The sequence below is a fragment of the Thermobia domestica genome, chromosome 14, assembly GCF_964235325.1.
Source record: "Thermobia domestica chromosome 14, izTheDome1.hap1.1, whole genome shotgun sequence".
Lineage (NCBI taxonomy): Eukaryota > Metazoa > Arthropoda > Insecta > Zygentoma > Lepismatidae > Thermobia > Thermobia domestica.
Window position 1 is genome coordinate 127,584,364 of NC_137467.1, and position 22,845 is coordinate 127,607,208.

Here is a 22,845-nt window from a genome sequence, read left to right on the forward strand (position 1 = left end):
ATGTGTTTGAGTCAGACGATGTAGCACTCGAACGTCGAGCTTCTTTCTGTAATTAGCTTTCTCCAAATGGTTTCACTTTGTATCATGACGGATGGTTAGGCCACTAACAATGTCCCAACTGTTTACATGCTGGTATTGCTCGACTTTTGTCAGAATATCATCAAATTTACTTGATTGTTGCTTTTGATAACCCATAACAAGGTTGCGTTAAATCTATCTATCTTATACAATGCAGCCTTGTGAGTGGGTTTCAATGACACTTTGCTGATAAATTGAGTCCCTTAATGCCGCGGTCCACTTCGGCGATGGGTGTCGTGAGTGCAAGAGGAGCTAATCTATTTTTCCCATATAGACGTAACAATGACCAAGAAACTAGAAAGACGGAACAAACGCCACTTGAAAGTTTTTGCACAACTGAACACAAACGAAAGCAGACCTAACTGCTGAACCATGCGTAGTTTTTTTTTTTTTTTTTTTTTTTAGATCTATCATAAAACATATCCAAATATACAATTTTCCGGGCTATACCCATCGTCACGCACTTGCTTTCTTCATATTTTTTACCATGTCCTCACTTTTTTCTCCATGTAATATCAGTCCAGACTTTTTTTTGCAATAGTTTATTCACATACAGAATTACTTTCTGTCCTAATCAGCAGTTCTTAACACTTTGCCCTCCTGATATATTACGCCCCAAAAATGGCATCAAAATCATAAACTTCATCTTTCTAACCCCCATAAATTTATGGTGCCAGTAACATCATAGCTGTGCATATTTCTGCAGACTTTTTACATGCAACAGTATTCAGCACAAAACGTGTAAACCCCCACTTTATGCTATTCCAACATACAGCCCATTTAAAACTGCAATTTTCTGTACTTTTTCTGGTGATTTCATGTATTAGTTTGCAACACTGCATATTTGTTTAGAAGCAAGAATATATATTTTCGTGTACCTCAGTCTCTCCTGTAAATATTCGATTTCGTTTGGTGTTAATCTGATTCGTACGTCCTGAGCAACTGTAGTTTTCGTACACGCTTGCAAATGCATAAAATGGCACTCCACCCACAACAAAGATGGCCGCCATTCAGGAACACTTGTACATACGACAACGTGAATAGTGTTATTGACCTTCTCATATACAAGGTTCATCACGCTCAAATTTTTATAATTTTTGGAAAAGGTCGAGCAATTTGCTCTGGACCACTTCGTATGGATTGATCCTTTGAGAAAATGGACATCTCACTTTTAAGAATGTATTACTCTGTGCACAGGTAAGAAACGCATGTTCATTCATCTCAGCGACCGTGAAAACTATGGATTTGTCACTAATGTTGGTTGGTTTGCATTATTTTTTACATGTCTCGGTATCCCCTCCCCCGGTGACCCCCCTGGTTCGCATTTAAAAAAAAACGCTTCGTATTGGCCTGTGCCTGGACCAAGGTATCCGTGACCAAAATTTGGTAACTCTGGTCCCCAGGCCGCACAGAGGCAGACAGGGAGGCAGACACACAGACAAACAAGCTCTTTATTTTATTTATATTAGATTAAATATTAATAATAAGTTTTAACTTTATAAAAAAAAAGTAATAAAATGAAAGAAATGAAAATGAAAATAAATGAATGAAACCGACTAAATGTTGTAATTGACTGTTTGTGTTTTGTATGATGTTCCCTTTCCTTGAGATTACATGCTATGTTGAATGTATCACTGACTAGTGACACCGAACCTACTGGGCCCGTATGGGCTCGTCATCAATAGTCACTGATAACTCACCAAGCCAATCATCTACGGAAAATAGAACTCAAATCTGGCCTGAAATATAAAGCTTCCAAACTCTCTTCCATCTCGACTCACAGTCCGATATCCAGGCCTGCAGTTCATCACCCACACCCCATCCGGAAATAGGTTGTGAACCACGACTACAGACACAGGACACCGACCTATTAGTGGAGCTGGCAATGAGCACAATGAAGATCTTAATGTTGTCTGTGAAAAGCCCTATCTGAATCCTTAAAAAAAAAAAAAAAAAAAACCTCAAAAACAGAATTTTGTAACTTAAAAAAAAAATCCGAACTGAGATTTTGATTGGAACTGATAAAATGATAAATTTTCTACAGATTCGGTTGTTTTCAACTCGGTCACACTAAGGAAAGTCTCTTCCCTGAATTTCACAGCTATTTCATTTCCCCAGTAAACTTATTACGTACGTACTGCTCTTTGTTTTGATCATGCTTCGCACGCATACCAAACATCAACTCCATATTTCTACTACTTCTTAAAACTACAAGATAATTAGATTTGCATTCGAAAAGAAAGATGATTTCACAGCTAGTAAGTTTATTCTTTAGAATATTCATGAATGTAGTGTTGGACAGAAATATTTGATAACAGGAAAATCTTCACATTAACTGACATACCCATCTAAGAGAATAATGTGATCAATTTCTATATCTTTCAGAGCCAAAACATTCTTTACTTTGCACATACATTCCCAAAATATTTATATTCCTTAATATTCATTTAATATTCTTGACTTCCAGAGCATTTACATTGAATCGACACGCAAAACAAATGAAAGGACACAACATAAATACAATACACTACTGAAAATAATACTTCACTGCCTACTATTGTGGTTAGCTACTTTCACTTTTGTTTATTTATTCTTTGGTGCTTAAACTTCTCTGTGCATAGAGATTGTGGCCGGCATAGAGGACTTACGCTCTTCGCGACCTCTCTTACAGCTCGGACCCAATTAAACAATCTAGCACAGGTAAACATTCACTTACATATTGACATACTTAAACCTAAATCCCTATTCTAACTATACTACCTTAACCTAAACAAGAATATAAAAAAAAATCACACATATACTTCATGAAGCACCATCCTTATTTTGTATTTATATTTTGTTTCGTTCCGCTACCACATTCATACCGAAGACGCAGTGGTTACTTGCATTAGTGTCGTTCTGAATACTTTGAGTTTCTAAAAAAAATAATAAAAAGATATTTACTAGTAATTATTAAAAAAACTGCAATTTCTAAACTTGATGGGTATCAGATTTAAAATATTACGAAGGTTTAGCCTATTGCCGAAAGTTTTCAGTTACCGGTACGCACATGTACCCTTGTACTTAACTGTAGACGTGAATCTGACACTTACTTACTAAAAATCGACGTTTAAAAATCATTTCGTTTCAAAACCAAAGAAAACATGCCAAAATAAATAAACTTAATTTCGAGCAGTGTTACCGAAGATGAATACTTTCAAGATTATTTTCCTTTTTGGGGAATCTAAAACATCCTTTCTTTACTGAGGGAAAATGTGTGTGGTACACACATTTTCTCGAGGTTACGACAATCGCTCTGTACTGAGATTTTTGCTTTCTTCTCCCCCCCATCGAATGAAATCACGGTGTCACTTTGCCCGAATCTGCATGTGTGCGGCGTTGAGGGAAACTTTACGCACTTAACACTTCATGTTTTGGATTTCACACATACACCAGAAAATATGATCACAAATATCTGTTTTCTCGAACCAAGGAAATTTTAAAGATGCCCAATGCCTGGAGTGAGTTTCACTTTCACAGGTTCTTACTTACGTGAATCTGCTTCTTAAACAGCGACTGAACGGATATATTAAAAAAAATTTCCTGAAGAATTTACTCCACTTGAGTTTCCTGGAAAACTCTTAAACTGTGGTCCCAAAACAATTTCGGATACTAACTCCTACAGCACCCATCCGTAAAAGCCATCGAGCATCGCTCAACTTCTTCTTCCTCGATGTCTGCACAACAACTCAATGTTTATTCTCCGTCACCGTCTCCTCCGGCTTCTCCTATGTTCTCTGGCTGACCGAGAACGTAAAATTTGCCAAGGAGATCATTCCGTAACAACAGACATCTTCCATACTAGTATCCCTTATACCATACGAAATCACTTCACAGTTAAAATCTTACTGGATTAATAATTTTGTTGAAAACACCAAACACAGCACGTTTATCTCTGCTGACAACTTCTAATACTCGCCAAAACGAAGAATTTATCACAGTTTAACGTAACCACAAATTATTCCACAATTTCTGCAGACGCTTAACACTGCACGTCTGTCTCCTGAAATGGCTGACGCCGTAAGACAAGAATAAATCACTGGTTTTAAATTAATGATCAATTATTCCACAATTTCTACAGACGCCGAACACTGCACGTCTGTCTCCTGATATGGCTGACGCCGTAAGACAAGAATTACATGAAGATGATCCCTAATTGGAAGATAATCGTGACGTAACTATCGGATGATAGGTTTCTGTGTGAAGATCAAAGAAAACCGAAATCTCAGCCGCAGCTGTGATTGTGGATTATCCAATCAAATAATTTACTTCGAAACAAAGAGATGCACCAAGAAGAAATTATGGCTGACTTTCTTAATTTGGAATTTTGAAGAAGATTTTTCGAAATAAAATTTTTAGCTTTCTTGTGAAGATTCCCTATGCCGAAATATGAATAGAAATAAACTGAAAATCATTGAAAAAGCTGGAATATACACTTATTTGTCTAAAATAATGATATATTCTTGGATAAATACGTAAAATATACAAACTATAATTAATAATCATGTAATCTTCATATAATATCCATTGAAACGATTTATTTTACTAAAATTACACAAAATCTTCGACCTACGGTTTTCCTACTATAAAATAAAAGTTTCTCTTACATTCTAAATAAAATTTACATTTTCCCTTCCAATATACAAGGTGCTCAAAAGCACCGGGCCATGTTACGTTATGCTGAGCATAAGGTAACATCCTCCGGGAGCTTCGAAAAAAAAAATCTGAACTTATGAGTTCTTCTTGAGTTTTTTTTTATTACTACAAAACTTACTGGAGACTATACAAGACAAAACTTTTCCTTTTTCTTTTTTTTTCAATTCTAATCACAACTATACATTCTAATCAATCCTAACCTAACCTTAACCTATAAACTAAGTTTTCTTTTTTTTTCATCCTAATAATTCCTTTCTTTTCTCTTCGGAACAACGAAACAATTTCAGATTGTCAAAACTCTGAACTCCTATGCTTTCTCCTTTCAGAGTTTGCAATCTCGCTGAATTTCGAGTTAAAGATACCACTTTGTAAGGTCCGACGTAGGTATGCATAAACTTAGCGAATACCCTTTTTGGTACCGACGACACATGGTGAGTTTTCACCATCACCAAAGAACCTTCTGTGACGATGTCTTGCTGTTTCTGCAGCTTTCTTTCTTTCTTCGGTTCTGCTGCCGGAATAGAAATTACGAATTTCTTGTCTTCCTTTACCTGCACCGTCTCTTTGGGCCAAATGAAGTTTTCTTTGAAGCTCTTGGATGCTGAATACGATAAGAAACGCTCCGCTGGAGTACATCCGAGAGCATCACACCAAGAGTGATTGCACAAATCTTGGGCGGCTTTTAGAAAATTACTCCATTTGGACTGGTTGTCACTGCAATACAGGCGGAGAATGCGATGAAGGTCACGATGTCTGCGTTCGATAATGCCATGAGAAGCCGGATGGTATGGCGTGGTAAGTATATGTTTTATCCGGTGTTTTTGACAAAACTCTTTCCAGACGCCCGATAAGAACTGCGGACCTTGGTCACTCACCAAATACTTCGGGTATGGTAGTTGATAATAATATCTCTTTTCCAGGACCGCCACAATCTCTCTTGTGTGTGCCGTCCGAAGCGGGAAGAAACACACAAAACGACTGTAGACGTCCAAGATGGACAAGATATATTTATATCCCTGGCTCTTAGGAAGAGGCCCGACCAGGTCGAGGCATTGCTTCTCAAAAGAAGAAGACGCCTCAACATGACAGGGCTCCTTTCTAATCACCCTGTAGGAGTACTTGGTTCGTGCACAAAGAAGGCACTCCTGGATATACTTTGTAAAAGTCTCACGCATACCTCTCCAATAGAACATGGCCTTAGGGAACGACAAACATCGCTTCACTCCAAAATGGCCTTTATTGTGGATTGCCGAAACAATATTTTTCACTGAGCTGGAAGGAATGACCAGCAACCAAACAGAATTTTGAGAATTTCTGACGTAAACTAAATTATTCTCCACACGTACCCTAGTATTGTTTTGACAACCCTTCCAAATGGTATGTAATTTTCTACAATACGGATCTTTCCGCTGTTCTCGCCTCAGTTCCGTGACCTTCAAGAAGTCAGTGTCTTCCGCGGTCAAGAAATTTACAAAATGATCCTCTTCTGCCTGAGGAATCTCTGGAGGATAGCGACTCAATAGGTCTGCGATTTCATTGTCCGAGCCTTTGATGTGAATGAACTGAAGATCAAAGCGTTGCAGTTTGAGTAGAAGACGAGTAGTTCGAGCATCTAGGTTCTTTAAATTAAAAGCATATGTGACTGCTGCATTGTCACAGTGGACCGTAGTCCGTCGACCTAATATGAAATATGAAAATTTTTCGCAGAGGAAAAGAACTGCAGCTAATTCCAACTGGAACACTGACAACGAGGCCTCGTGCGGTTTTATTCGCCGACTCGCATACGCAATAACCTCCGGATCATCCTGTCCCGGGGGATATTGTGCCACATAGCCGGCCAATGACTCAGCAGAGGCATCGCTGAACAAATGAAAGTCAAGATTGAAGTCCGGTTGCGCAAGTGCGGGAGGACTACTTAAAAGTTCTCTCAACTGATCAAATTTTTCCAGTAACTCCGGAGAGTATTCAATCTTTCGATCCTTTTTCAGAAGATCATAAAATGGAGCTGTTAACCCCGCAAAGTCAGGGAAATGTCGCTTTCGCCATCCCACGAGACAAAGAAATCTTCGCAAAGCTTTCTTAGTTCGTGGCAGAGGAAAGTGACGGATGGCCTCGTTACTTTTTGGATTAATTTTGACTGATGATCCTGAAATAATGTGGCCAAGAAAAGGAATTTGTACTTGAAGAAAATTACACTTTTGAAAATTGAGCGAAAGATTTGCCAAACGAAGAGTTTCAAAGACCTTTTCCAAATGCTGAAAATGTTCGTCCATAGATGATGAAAAACAAAGGACGTCATCAAGGTACACAATGAGGAAATTTTTGAAAGGTTCTAAGCCGAAAAAAGTATGCATGATTGATTGGAAAACTGCTGGAGATGACTTCAAACCCATGGTTAGACGTGTCATTTGATATTGACGACCTTTGTAAATGAAACTGACATATTTGTAGGAGTCTGGATGGATCGGGACACTGTGATATGATTGCGTACAGTCCAACGAGGTGAAAATGGTTGCACCACTGACTCGTGCGATTAGATCGGAGATCGGCTCGACCTGAATCTTTGGTGCAATCACACGCTCATTGATACCACGCAAATCGACTACAGGCCTTAGCTCTCCAGACGCCTTACGCACAATATGTACAGGGCATCTGTAAGGTGAAGGACCTTCTATGATGATTCCAAGTTTCAACCATTTATCCAGCACTTGCTCAAATTCCTTCTGGAGGTGAACAGGTACAGGATACAACTTTCCTACCACGGGAACGTCGTCTGAAAGCTGTATTCTATACGGCTCAACCTTCACGATTCTGGGATTCTCTGTAAAAAGACAACGAAACCTGATTAACAAAGAAAATAAACGATGCCTAGAATCTGAATCTAAATCAGTTCTCTGAGAAACAAAATTTTGAATGTCTTCTTTCGTAATAGTTGGTTGGTATAGAGAGTCTTCCTCTTTATCCGATGATACTTCCGCAACTGTGACTCGACAACAATGCTGCTGTTCCATATTGATGTAGATGGTCTGTCCAGAATCAGTCTCAAGAGAGACTTCTTTCGATTTGCAATTTAAAAGAACATGATACCGAATGAAAAAGGGGAAACCTAGAATACAATCTGTTTTTAATTTCTGAATCACATATACTGGAACCTCGAAAACGTAACCTTGAATCGTAAAATTTAGTATTTGAAAACCTTTGACCTGAAAAGATTCGTCTCCTGCGAAACCTCGCAATGAAATGTTGGATTTCGGACGAAGTTTAGCTGACGGATAACTTTCCTTGATCCTCCTCCAAACGTCTCCAGACAACAAATTCGTATCCGCTCCAGAATCCAGGACACAAACTAAAGTTAAACTCCCAACTGAACAATTTAACGTAGGTGAAGGATAAGTTAAAAGAATACCTTTCTCCGCACTGGAGTCACACTCCTTCTCGTCGATCACGAAACGAATCGAGAACAGAGGCGTGCCCAATTTTGTTTCCCGATTTTCGGAATCTGCCAAAACATTGAATTTTGAATTTGGAGGGTTAGTATCAAAATCGAACGAGGTTGTTACCAAATTGGGATTTCGACTACTCGCTAACCGATCTTGTTCTTTCTGGGGAGTTGAGGAATCCACATCGCAGTCCACACTCTCCCCTAATGAGGGCTGCGGTATGCATTTCCCAAACTATTCCCGTTCGTTTCCGGTGGCTGAGCCATCGTAGGTACGAATGTCGTATATTGCGGAGGCCATCCAGTGGACATCGCCATGTTCACTCCTGGGGAAGAAGTGGACGTGGAAGCCGCCACTCCCCCTCCAGGAAGTAAATTCGGCGCGTATCCCGGATAGGCTTGCGCTCCTGCTGAGTTCGTCGCGTTTGGCGCGCATGTCTGAGATGTACCCCGCGGATACCCATAACTCATCGCTGCTGGATAGTAGCGTTGGTTGTACCCATACGGAGCATTCCGATTTCCATTACCATCTCTTACCCAATTCGGTCTTCCTTGATTGGGCCAAGGTCTTCGAGACTGAAAGTTCCTTCTTCGACCCCTGCTTCCGGAAAATCGGACATCTCCTTTGCCATTGGAATTTCCTTCCTTCCTCTTGACTTCGTCTTCCTCCGTCTGAGACGAAGTATCTTTGGTGGTTTGTTTTCCTGACTTTTCGGTCTTTTTGACGACTTTCGCCTGACGCACCTGAAAGCGTCTAAACTTCTTGTCCGTGACCGGTTCACTAGGCTCTGGATGTCCCTCTATCTCGGCTATTTTGACCATAAGGTGTTGAATGTTCTTCGGCTCAACAGCCCTCAACAACTTGGCATCACCCGCTGGTAAACAATCCAAGACTATCTCAATAAGTTCGGTTTCATCCGGGTGTTGTGCCACCGCATAATATTCCGCTACAATTTTCCATGCAAAGTCCGTCAATCGGTTGTACTTCGCTCGATCATACTTCATTCCCTGAATGAACTTCTTTTGCAACCTTTCCATCCTTGCCGAAAAATAGTGTTCCCGGAACAGACGCACAAAATCCGCATAACTATTAATGTCTTGACACACAGTCTGAAACCACGTCTTGGCCCCAGCTGTTAAGCAACAAGGTACCAAGGTTAGACGTTCGTGTTCTGATGCCGAAATTACCTTAAAAGTTTGTTCCAAATTTTCTAAAAATGATCTCGCCAAACCATATTCACCAGAAAATGTAGGTAAGTGATTTAATTCTGAAAGTCTTAAATTTAGAGTTCGTTTACCAAAGCCTTCCTCGCTTTTACTGGGGTTCACGGGAGAATTGTGGCCAACGACGGGGCTCTTTGCACCCGAGTGATTTTGACCGAAAATAGAATAGTGTTGGTAATTTTGTCCAGAAGTTAAGTTATCTGGCATTGATACCACCGCGTGACCACACATTCCCTCCTGAACTCCAGCGCACGAAGGAGTCATGTCTGCTGCATTACCAGAGGACACCACATGGTTCAACCGACAACTAGTATTGGAAGATCCTGACACCTGAGGTGGAACTAACAATGGATTCGACCTCCTGGACGGTGCCTGACAACCTATTGTCTCAACACAGGATGTATGTGACTTGATTAAGTTCAACGTACGTGGGGATAATTCAAAGGGAAGGACATTTGTGCCGTGAATGTTGGTCGGCTGACAGACAGAGACAGTCACCGTGGGAATAGTACGAGTCTCCCCAACTGAAGAGACCGGTACATCCACTTGGATGTCTGACTCGGTCCCGTCAGACTCGATTCCATCGCCGACAACAAAGTCTCGCGCTCGTTTACGTCCACACCGTTTATCTTTTCTTTGGTTTTGTTTCTCCTCCAACGTCTGAATCCTGGCTTCAAGTGCCTGACACGACCTTTGGGTACTTAGTTCGAGATGTGAGAACTCCTTAGTCAAGTCATCACATCGTCGATTCTGCGCCTCAACCGATAACCGGAGACCTTCCTCAACGGCATCTACCCGCGCGTCTATTTTAGTCTGATAGTTCCCAACAGAGGTATATAAATCGCGAACTTCCGACCTAACAGCCTCTACGTCTTCGTTTACACGAGCCACTTTCTCATTAATCGTTTGCAACAATTCAAATTTGACATTGTCCAATTTCTGATTCACTGCCTGAAAGTTACTATTAATATCCTGGAATTTACTATCTACTTTTTCGAATTTTTCATTCATATTCTGAAAATTATTACTAATATCCTGAAATTTATTGTCCACCTTTGCAAATTTTTCGTTTAACGTCAAAGTTAACGTTTGACTAAATCGTTCCATCATGGCTGCAAAGTCCGTTAATTGCACATTTGAACCGGAAGCTACGTTTCCTCGACTTCCTTCCTCCTTGTCAGAATCGTTCGGGCTACCCCGCGTTACACGTTCACCTTCCTCACTCTCGGTTTCCGATGATTTCAGAAGTGGCAACACTGTCACCTGTTTCGCCAGGCAAGGCTTACATAGCCACGGCTCACTACTCTTGTCTAATTCCTGCACTTGTTCCTCTGACAAACCATAACATTGGGCATGTACCCATCTAAAACAACTGTCACAATAAACGCTGAACCCTGCAATTTCGTCACTACAGCATATATATTCGTTCGGATGACGAGATTCGTTACTTGATCTGCTACCCACAGACATTTTCACTTTCATTAAGTTTGTTTCCCACAACATCACGCACATACAGATCCAGAAGTGACCATGATTCATTCAATGCAGCGATTGTCATAATGATCCCCATTACAAATACTCTGCTGTGATTGTTTGTTTTCCTTAGCGCTCGCGTAGGATTGAAACAACAGAAATCCTGGATAATGGGTCGCCATTTTAACTTTATAAAAAAAAAGTAATAAAATGAAAGAAATGAAAATGAAAATAAATGAATGAAACCGACTAAATGTTGTAATTGACTGTTTGTGTTTTGTATGATGTTCCCTTTCCTTGAGATTACATGCTATGTTGAATGTATCACTGACTAGTGACACCGAACCTACTGGGCCCGTATGGGCTCGTCATCAATAGTCACTGATAACTCACCAAGCCAATCATCTACGGAAAATAGAACTCAAATCTGGCCTGAAATATAAAGCTTCCAAACTCTCTTCCATCTCGACTCACAGTCCGATATCCAGGCCTGCAGTTCATCACCCACACCCCATCCGGAAATAGGTTGTGAACCACGACTACAGACACAGGACACCGACCTATTAGTGGAGCTGGCAATGAGCACAATGAAGATCTTAATGTTGTCTGTGAAAAGCCCTATCTGAATCCTTAAAAAAAAAAAAAAAAAAAAAAACCTCAAAAACAGAATTTTGTAACTTAAAAAAAAAATCCGAACTGAGATTTTGATTGGAACTGATAAAATGATAAATTTTCTACAGATTCGGTTGTTTTCAACTCGGTCACACTAAGGAAAGTCTCTTCCCTGAATTTCACAGCTATTTCATTTCCCCAGTAAACTTATTACGTACGTACTGCTCTTTGTTTTGATCATGCTTCGCACGCATACCAAACATCAACTCCATATTTCTACTACTTCTTAAAACTACAAGATAATTAGATTTGCATTCGAAAAGAAAGATGATTTCACAGCTAGTAAGTTTATTCTTTAGAATATTCATGAATGTAGTGTTGGACAGAAATATTTGATAACAGGAAAATCTTCACATTAACTGACATACCCATCTAAGAGAATAATGTGATCAATTTCTATATCTTTCAGAGCCAAAACATTCTTTACTTTGCACATACATTCCCAAAATATTTATATTCCTTAATATTCATTTAATATTCTTGACTTCCAGAGCATTTACATTGAATCGACACGCAAAACAAATGAAAGGACACAACATAAATACAATACACTACTGAAAATAATACTTCACTGCCTACTATTGTGGTTAGCTACTTTCACTTTTGTTTATTTATTCTTTAGTGCTTAAACTTCTCTGTGCATAGAGATTGTGGCCGGCATAGAGGATTTACGCTCTTCGCGACCTCTCTTACAGCTCGGACCCAATTAAACAATCTAGCACAGGTAAACATTCACCTACATATTGACATACTTAAACCTAAATCCCTATTCTAACTATACTACCTTAACCTAAACAAGAATATAAAAAAAAATCACACATATACTTCATGAAGCACCATCCTTATTTTGTATTTATATTTTGTTTCGTTCCGCTACCACATTCATACCGAAGACGCAGTGGTTACTTGCATTAGTGTCGTTCTGAATACTTTGAGTTTCTAAAAAAAATAATAAAAAGATATTTACTAGTAATTATTAAAAAAAACTGCAATTTCTAAACTTGATGGGTATCAGATTTAAAATATTACGAAGGTTTAGCCTATTGCCGAAAGTTTTCAGTTACCGGTACGCACATGTACCCTTGTACTTAACTGTAGACGTGAATCTGACACTTACTTACTAAAAATCGACGTTTAAAAATCATTTCGTTTCAAAACCAAAGAAAACATGCCAAAATAAATAAACTTAATTTCGAGCAGTGTTACCGAAGATGAATACTTTCAAGATTATTTTCCTTTTTGGAGAATCTAAAACATCCTTTCTTTACTGAGGGAAAATGTGTGTGGTATACACATTTTCTCGAGGTTACGACAATCGCTCTGTACTGAGATTTTTGCTTTCTTCTCCCCCCCATCGAATGAAATCACGGTGTCACTTTGCCCGAATCTGCATGTGTGCGGCGTTGAGGGAAACTTTACGCACTTAACACTTCATGTTTTGGATTTCACACATACACCAGAAAATATGATCACAAATATCTGTTTTCTCGAACCAAGGAAATTTTAAAGATGCCCAATGCCTGGAGTGAGTTTCACTTTCACAGGTTCTTACTTACGTGAATCTGCTTCTTAAACAGCGACTGAACGGATATATTAAAAAAAAATTTCCTGAAGAATTTACTCCACTTGAGTTTCCTGGAAAACTCTTAAACTGTGGTCCCAAAACAATTTCGGATACTAACTCCTACAGCACCCATCCGTAAAAGCCATCGAGCATCGCTCAACTTCTTCTTCCTCGATGTCTGCAGAACGACTCAATGTTTATTCTCCGTCACCGTCTCCTCCGGCTTCTCCTATGTTCTCTGGCTGACCGAGAACGTAAAATTTGCCAAGGAGATCATTCCGTAACAACAGACATCTTCCATACTAGTATCCCTTATACCATACGAAATCACTTCACAGTTAAAATCTTACTGGATTAATAATTTTGTTGAAAACACCAAACACAGCACGTTTATCTCTGCTGACAACTTCTAATACTCGCCAAAACGAAGAATTTATCACAGTTTAACGTAACCACAAATTATTCCACAATTTCTGCAGACGCTTAACACTGCACGTCTGTCTCCTGAAATGGCTGACGCCGTAAGACAAGAATAAATCACTGGTTTTAAATTAATGATCAATTATTCCACAATTTCTACAGACGCCGAACACTGCACGTCTGTCTCCTGATATGGCTGACGCCGTAAGACAAGAATTACATGAAGATGATCCCTAATTGGAAGATAATCGTGACGTAACTATCGGATGATAGGTTTCTGTGTGAAGATCAAAGAAAACCGAAATCTCAGCCGCAGCTGTGATTGTGGATTATCCAATCAAATAATTTACTTCGAAACAAAGAGATGCACCAAGAAGAAATTATGGCTGACTTTCTTAATTTGGAATTTTGAAGAAGATTTTTCGAAATAAAATTTTTAGCTTTCTTGTGAAGATTCCCTATGCCGAAATATGAATAGAAATAAACTGAAAATCATTGAAAAAGCTGGAATATACACTTATTTGTCTAAAATAATTATATATTCTTGGATAAATACGTAAAATATACAAACTATAATTAATAATCATGTAATCTTCATATAATATCCATTGAAACGATTTATTTTACTAAAATTACACAAAATCTTCGACCTACGGTTTTCCTACTATAAAATAAAAGTTTCTCTTACATTCTAAATAAAATTTACATTTTCCCTTCCAATATACAAGGTGCTCAAAAGCACCGGGCCATGTTACGTTATGCTGAGCATAAGGTAACAAAGTAGTACCTGATCAGCAAATTTATTAACTTGCAATCTGTACGATACCAATCCCTGTTCATATCGTTCATTGTGTTTGTTTATCATACGCAAATTGTCTTCAAAAATTTTCCTTCTTTTCTGTTCTTCTTCGGGACTTTCATATTCTTTCTTATATTTTTTCTGTAAGAAATAATAACATATATGAAAGGTATATATTAAAATGTCATCAAGAAAATCAAGAAATATATTTTTAGAAACTAAATCATCTGATTACCATCGTAAGCATACGAGAGCTTACAGTTCCGCTCCAGTTGCAGTGTGTGTACGTATATATATATATATATATATATATATATATATATATATATATATATATATATATATATATATAAATGTGTGTGTGTGTTTGATGGCTTATGTGAGGTGCCTAGTATCAAAATCCTCACATCCATTTCGTTTAGTTTCGAATAATCTTACAAAACGTGTAGTATGAAATATTAAGCTTTTAAACAAAATTCTGTTTCCATGGCATTCCTTTATATCACACATATAACAAGCACTATATAACTCCATTTCGGTATAAAAAAAAATAATAATAATTGGCGGCTCTTGATACTAGGTGTCTCATATCTCGATAACTATGGGGCGGATCTGAACCAAATTTTGTGGACAAGTACCTCGCTGTCTATAGAATAAAAATCGATATATTTGGTGGCCAACCTTGGACGTGAACAGGCTCGACTCGGCAAGACAGGCTGTGCTTCGCAGTGTTGCCGAGAGCTTCTGAGGCTGGTTCATCTCGACTTGTATTTTAGTGCATTTAACTTGATACCTTGCTATTAAGAATTACATCGCTAACATTTTCTACAATCGAGTTTGAGAGAATGAGATCCACTTCTCATCTTTCAATGGAAGGAGATAGTTCCAAAGTTATTTTATCCATTCTTTAGAACGTTTGAGTACAGATTTCAAAGAGAAATATGAAATTGGCTATTGCTTATCCTAATACTTTATTTACCGAATGAAAAATTTAGTTTCTCTTTGAACACGGAGCAACCAAAGTGAGTAATATTCTTGCTTTCAAAAAATTGTACACATATTAACAAACAGCGCAGAATGATTAAATATGCATTCTTCAGCAGTTGATACAGTATGAAATAAACAAACAACATATGACATATATTAAAATTACGATGTCGATTGATTAATTAATTAATTAAAATTACGATTTATTAAAATTAAAATTACAAGAAAATTTCAGTTGCAAGAAAAATTAAAGTTCAATCGAGGGGAGGTAAGTCACCATTTATAATTAACAGATACTTTAAGAACCGAATCAAGGGAGAGTGACAGCGAAGCTTTAAAGTAAATTTTCGCAATATTGCTTCTAAATTTAGTGTTCATTTACGAATATTATCATATATTTCTATTTAAATTGAGGGAGAATATATTCACCCTCTCTTACACTTAGCAAATTTTAACTCCATGCTGTAGGGATGATCGCTACGCCAAAAAAATGTACCACATTTTTTTTCAAAATGAATACTTTTACAGTGGTTTATACTGCAAAATTGTTTTCAATGTCTATGTGCAGTTTTGCAAGATGTGATACGCTTTACCCCATTCTACTCCCTAATACTTGAATAACAATCCGAAAAAAATAGTTATTATGATATAAAAAAAAGCCTTGTCTCCATCATAAACACAAACTAAATACAACTTTCTTACAAGGCTGTCTATAATCTTTATTATAAATTAATTAGAAATAGTAGTCTGAAGAAGGAAGTGATACACTTCCGATACTGTAACATTTCTAATTAATTTATAATAAAGATTATAGACAGCCTTGTAAGAAAGTTGTATTTAGTTTGTGTGAAAAAAATAGTTCTATTTGTGCAATTTTTAAGCACACATCAACATTCATTAAAACCAGAAGTTTTGGATTGTTGCCGTGCAGAGGACGGACAATTGAACACACACACAAATGATGATTGAGTCCAATTCTGGAAGTTTTACTGACATTTGTTTCAATTACTTCCCGCATCCTTCATGTTTGATAGTATCAGTGAATACAAAAAAGTGTCTTACTTCGGGATTTCTTTGTTTCAATCCTATCCTGAACTCACTGGAATTTCACCTGAGGTTTTCCATTTATTGTTTTGAAATTAGAAACAAAGAGATTGTTACGTATGTGTTCATCAGTCGTCACTTTCTTCTCGTTCAACTATGATAATGCCAGTGGAAATGAATATAAAATGATTACTGTCTACGAATGAGCCAATGAATAAAAAGAACAACCACATATTCCTTTAGCATGAGAGATTTCTTTTTATGAGTACAGACTCTTAGGCTGTTCCCTCGGTGATGCCTTCAGAATACATTTTCCTTTTCAAGTAACAAAAGAAATAAGAAGCAAGAGCAGGCACGTAGCCAGGACTTCGTAATGGGGGGACGTGACATGAAATGCTGTGGTTATCACACCAGGGGCTCGAACATTCTAAATTATTTTATTGGCAGCATATATTAGTTTATAAGGGTAATAGAATGAGGATAAGCTAGTATGTATTTTAATAACAAACTCTGAAGAAATCTCGAGTAAAAGAATAAAAAAAGGTATTGAAAAAGATTTTACAATAACTACGTTCCTTTGTTGATTCAAATATAACAATTTTTCTTTCATTATGACCCATGGGCGTCCGCAGGGGGGATCGAACAGGCCAACCGACCCACTCCGTGGAATCTAGTGAGTACAGGCTAATATCTCTAAAATAAGAAGTAATTGTTTCAAATAAAAATGTATGTATGTTTTTAAAGAAAGAAGGATGTTTATAAAACTGGAGCTTCATATTGTTTAAATACATAAAATATCTTATTTACGCATTTCCACTTGTGTGCTAGTTATATAAATGCTTATTATGACAATCTTGAAATTATTTTCTTGGCAACCAAGAAGAGATTACTTTGACCTGATAGACCTCTTGGTGGGTCTTCCAAGTCAAATGTCAAGAAAACAATGTAGAATTACTCCGTCTTCCCAAGTGACCAAAACTTCATTGAAGAAAGATTAGAAGACACACTCATCGTTAAAAATATGCATTGCTCTCTCTCTCTCTCTCTCTCTCTCTCTCTATCTATCTCTGCGTTCGTTATATGAAATCCCTACAAACATGTGACTTGGGTTGGGTCAAGTGCACAATTGAAAATAAAAATTTGATTTCGGCTGGCGGTTTCCTCTATAAATCGAACAAAGGCGTTGTTTGTGTCTTCCCAGGAGAGCAAGGACAAGCACGCAAAACGGAACATCATTAAAAATAAGGGAGGACATGAGTTCGCTGGCTTGGGGCAGGCTCACTCTTCTTTTCTTCGTTGAAACAAGGAAAGAGACGGTATTTATAGCCTCCCTCTCTCTTCTCCCTTACCCGTATTCAAAAGCAAGACGCATAAAGCTATGACCTGCCACTTGTCACCAATAATGAATAATCGCTAATCCATATTTCAAGGTTGGGTAAATGACCTGACTACCAAACTTCCTATGTATGGAATGTTATTTTCGGCTGATAAAGAAGGGATGCTAATAAAATACACCATCTGTTGCCAGTTAGGCATTATAAATTTCTATTTGTGGTAGCTAGTCAATGTTTCAAGTAAAAGAGGTCAAGTTAGTTCAGTTGATTTCTTAGCTGTGTGGAAACCGCTTGTTGATATTTGTTTAAAATTTATTTTAATTTGTGCGTGGCATTTAACTAATAGTAGCCTTTTTCTCTGCTTCAACAATGGACAGGAAAAGGAAAAACAAACAAAGATTGATAGACTCTTAAAAAGAAACTACCTTTTCTAAAGACACTTCTTCTGCAGTAAGTGTTGGTGCAAACGTGGAGTTAAGTGATAGTGGAGAAGTGGAGTTATTAAATGACAGAGAAGTGAGTGTATTTTCCTCCAAATTTCCCAAATTTGATTCCACATTTTCTAACAGTGTTTTAAGTGACATGATCAGCTATGATCCCAAAGATATTGGGAAATATGTTGATTTAAATTCCCAGGCATATTTGTCGGACACTGACAGGTATGATATCCTAGTATCTCCATGGCAGCCTAGCCAAACGTATAATTTTGAACAAGATGCTGTGACTGGCAAGCGTTCTTTTCTAGTCAGTTTAGTCAGTTTCCTTGACTTTCATACTCTAGAAAGCTACAGGGAAGGCTATGTAGGCGTTGTGTTTTATTTCGGCCACCTATAAAAAATGGATTTCAGAGGTCTTTTATTGTAACTCCATTCCAAACGTACAATGTATTTTTTGCCTGTGGAAAAATCTGAATGGCACATCGCATCCACAGAACGTGTTCAAGCTTTTTCAAACGTTATGACTAACAAAACTTTACCTGTTGAACTGAAAGTAAACGAAGCAGCTCAGAAACAAGTTGAGGTAAACAGGAAAAAGCTATCATCTATTATTGAGTCAATTGTATTTTGTGCATCACATGACTTATCTTTGAGACGGAAGGATTTCAATTCCGGTGATTTCTATGATCTTCTCCAATTTTACGGTGGATTCTGGCGATGGTTTATTAAAACAACACTTTGAGACTGCCGCTGAAAACGCCACATATGTGTCAGTACGTGTTCAGAATGAGCTTATATCAATTGCCGGTAATGTTTTATTCCGAAATTATATAAAACCTAAGATTATGTCTTCCAAGTACTACAGCGTGCTGGCAAACGAGACAGCCGATATTGCGGGTATAGAATAATTATCGATAGGAATTCGATTTTATGACCCTAGTGAAAAGGTCCGCAAAGACTTCATCAGATTCATTCCATTACATGAGTTTAATGCCGAACACATTGCTAAGACAATTCTAAATGTTTTAGAGGAGACCGGTTTATGTGAATGTGAGCTTGTTGGACAAGGCTTTGATGGCTGTTCTACCATGGCAGGGTGTAGTAATGGAGTGCAAAATATTATTAGGAAAAATGTCCAAAAGCATTTTTTTACCACTGCTCTTCACATAAGCTAAATCTTGTTCTTAAATTGTGTTCCGTTTCCGATATATGCAACACTGTCGACACTGTTAAAGAAATCATTACTTTCTTTCGTGAAAGCCCATTGAGAAGGAAACATTCCTAGCATCCCACTCCCTTCAGATACTAGATGGACTTCTAAATACAATAGCATAATAATATTTTCTGAACACTTCGCTGAAATAATGCGTGCATTAGAAGAGTTATCTATAAATTCTCCTGTTTCACATGTAAGAAGCAACGCTTATCGCCTTTTCCGTACAGGATCTACAGGTAGTTTCATAGTTTCTTTGATAATTATCAGTAATTATTCTTCCTATCTTGAGTCAGTGGCGCAAATTTTACAAGGAATTCAATTGAACTTAATGGCAGCAAAGTCTCATATCAATGAGTTGATTGGTATATTTAGAAGTCACAGAGTAAACGCAGGAGAAACTTTTCAAGCGATTTTTCAAAAGTGCAATAGTGTAGCAAAAGAACTTGATATTCACTTAACAGTTCCAAGGACTCCGTCTCGACAAGTTCATCGTGTTAATCCCCCTTCTACTTGCACAGAAGAATATTATCGCAGAGCAATTTATGTCCCATACATCGATTCTCTTTTACAGTCACTAAATAACAGATTTTCTGAGGATAATAGTCCAGGTTTCTCTCTGTTTGCATTACATCCATCCGAGATGAGAAATCTTTCTAAGTCTCAGTTCTTGCAGACAGATTACTTCAAAATTTTTGTAGCACAACCTTTCCCAGAGTCCTCTTTTAAAATATTTCTTTCTTTCTCTTGTTATTTAACAAGTCCATATGACATATGCACTTCGAGTCAAACGGAAATACGTTTTATTCATATAAGAGCAACATGAACTGTTATCAACGCTGAACAGACAATTTAAAAGAAAAAAGTATATATTACTTACCAACAGCAGGAGAGACCACATTCAGGATTATCACAATAAAGATCACTATCAGCCTGCCAACGTCCTCATATTTCTGGTAACTAAAACCATTTCAGATTTCACTCACACAACTAAATTTTTTACTAAGTTTGATTTGAAGTACGAATTTCTATCCTTTATTATTCATTATACGAATCACAGTTAATGAAGTACTACTAATGCAGATATTTTACATATCTGGGAAGTTTGTTTGATAATGGCTCTTTTCAAAGTCACGTGGTTAATTAAAAAAAAAAACAAATTTGCTTCATCTAAATTACTATAATAAATATTAAAACAAAATTCACTAGCACACGAATAATAACCAATCAATACTTTATATGCGTTACTTTTTGAACAAAAATTGTACATGTCTTGGCATTTCTCCGAAGGCATCCAACACACCAAGTATAAATTCTGTTTTGTTATTTTGTACAGTTTTTCGATGGAGACTCATCATGCATAATCCTGTTAATCGTTCTTCATACATGGTAGATCTTAAGATAAGTTTTAACACGCCTTAATGTACTAAGACTTCTTTCAACGGTACAAGTTGTAACTGGAAGTACAATCATGGTGTATAATGTACATAGATTAATTTTATGTAATCCATCTTGTCATCTAATTTCATTTCGTATTTGTTGTCTTTCGCAGTTTCAAAATAATAACAGTATCATCAAAATTAATAATATTTTCATGTTTTGTAGTAATAGAAAAGCGAAAATGCTACTAAAAGGAAGCAGACATGTCATTTTAGATCATTTCAGATTTGGCTTGGGGGAGGGGAAGACCCCCACCGACATAAGATTTTCACGGGCTTTACTAGTATATTAGTAGACAGTTGAGTAAAGTATATTGTTTCTCAAACTCAGGGAGGGAAAATTGCCCTCTGCCTCCTAAACGACGGCCCTGAAAGGAAGTCGTGAATATCTTTCCCCATCCTCCAGACCACAATTACTTCGATTTTTATCTTTCTCAAAATAATAATAATAATAATAATAATAATAATAATAATAATAATAATAATAATAATAATAATAATAATATTAATAATAATAATAATAATAATAATAATAATAATAATAATCGCCTGGAATGTATGCAACATATTAATCTTTAAAGGGCTTGGAGTTTGTGTAATCTGGATTCCACCAGACAAAAATCATATAATAGCAAGCTAATCTTTTTGACCCACCCTGCGAAGTTTTCTATGGATCCCTCTGTTATGACTTCAACTATTATAAAAAGTACATATCCAATAATATCTTGTAAAATATTTTACAATATCTGCGTTCCTTTCTCTGTTGAATAAAATGTAAACAGAATTTTCTTTCTAAATAACTTTTTGGTTTTCATTATTCCCTTGACTACTGCAGGTTCCAAATGACAAGTTAAAGGAGCATTTGAACATTGTTTCTGAAATAACATGTTTGATACTGCAGAGAAGCAATGACCAAAACTTATGATAAAAAAGTCCATACTGTTACAGAACGGCACTATGCTATCGAAAGCTTGAAATTTAACTGACTAGTACCAGAAATTCTAAAAATTCCGTAACTTTTCTAGAAATTACAAATTCCCTGACTTTTCCATTTTAGCTGTTCATTCACCACCATGTGTTGCAAATAATAAGGTGCATTTCGCCAGCCCCCCCACCTTGGAGTTTCGAAAAAAAAACCTATGTCAATCGTTTGTGCTACGTTTGTGCCGAAATGTACCGCAAAAATTTTCGTTTGTACCACTTCCAGTACGAAGTTATAATAGTTTTAAAGTGGAGAGCTGGGGAAACGGCAGCCCCCCACCTAGGAATTTCGAAACGGAACCAATGCCAACCGTTTGTGTTACGTTTGTGCCGGAATGTACCAAAGTGGGGGGCTAGAGAAATGGCAGCCTCCAAACTTGGAATTTCGAAACAAAACCTATGGCAATCGTTTGTGCTACGTTTGTGCCGGAATGTACCGCAAAAATTTTCGTTTGTACCACTTCCGGTACGAAGTTATAAGGGTTTTGATGTGGTAGCTGGGGAAACGGCAGCCCCCACCTAGGAATTTAAAAAAAAAAGACCTATGCCAATCGTTTGTGCTACGTTTGTGCCGGAATGTACCGCAAAAATTTTCGTTTGTACCACTTCCGGTACCAAGTTATAAGGGTTTTGAAGTGGGGGGCTGGAGAAACGGCAGAACCCACCTCAAAATTTCAAAACAAAACCTATGCCAATCGTTTGTGCTACGTTTGTGCCTGAATGTGCCGCAAAAATTTTCGTTTGTACCACTTCCGGTACGAAGTTATAAGGGTTTTAAACTGGGGGGCTGGAGAAACGGAAGCCTCCCACCTTGGAACTTCGAAACAAAAACTATGCCAATCGTTTCTGCCAGAATGTACCGCAAAAATTTTCGTTTGTGCTACTTCGGGTACGAAGTTATAAGGGTTTTAAAGTGAGGGGCTGGGGAAACGGCACCCCCACCTAGGAATTTCAAAACTAAATCTATGCCAATCGTTTGTGCTACGTTTGTGCCGGAATGTACCGCAAAAATTTTCGTTTGTACCACTTCCAGTACGAAGTTATAA

General features: G+C 37.5%; 1 protein-coding gene across 1 annotated transcript in view; it reads right to left on the bottom strand.

Moving 5' to 3' along the window:
* LOC145670716 (crustapain-like) overlaps positions 1-22,845 on the bottom strand; it is a 143,757-nt gene that overhangs the window by 26,536 nt on the left and 94,376 nt on the right. The window contains exon 3 of the mRNA XM_081739497.1: positions 14,353-14,505. Within this exon, the coding sequence (XP_081595623.1) occupies positions 14,353-14,505 (153 nt within the window). The remainder of the gene's footprint in view (positions 1-14,352; positions 14,506-22,845) is intronic.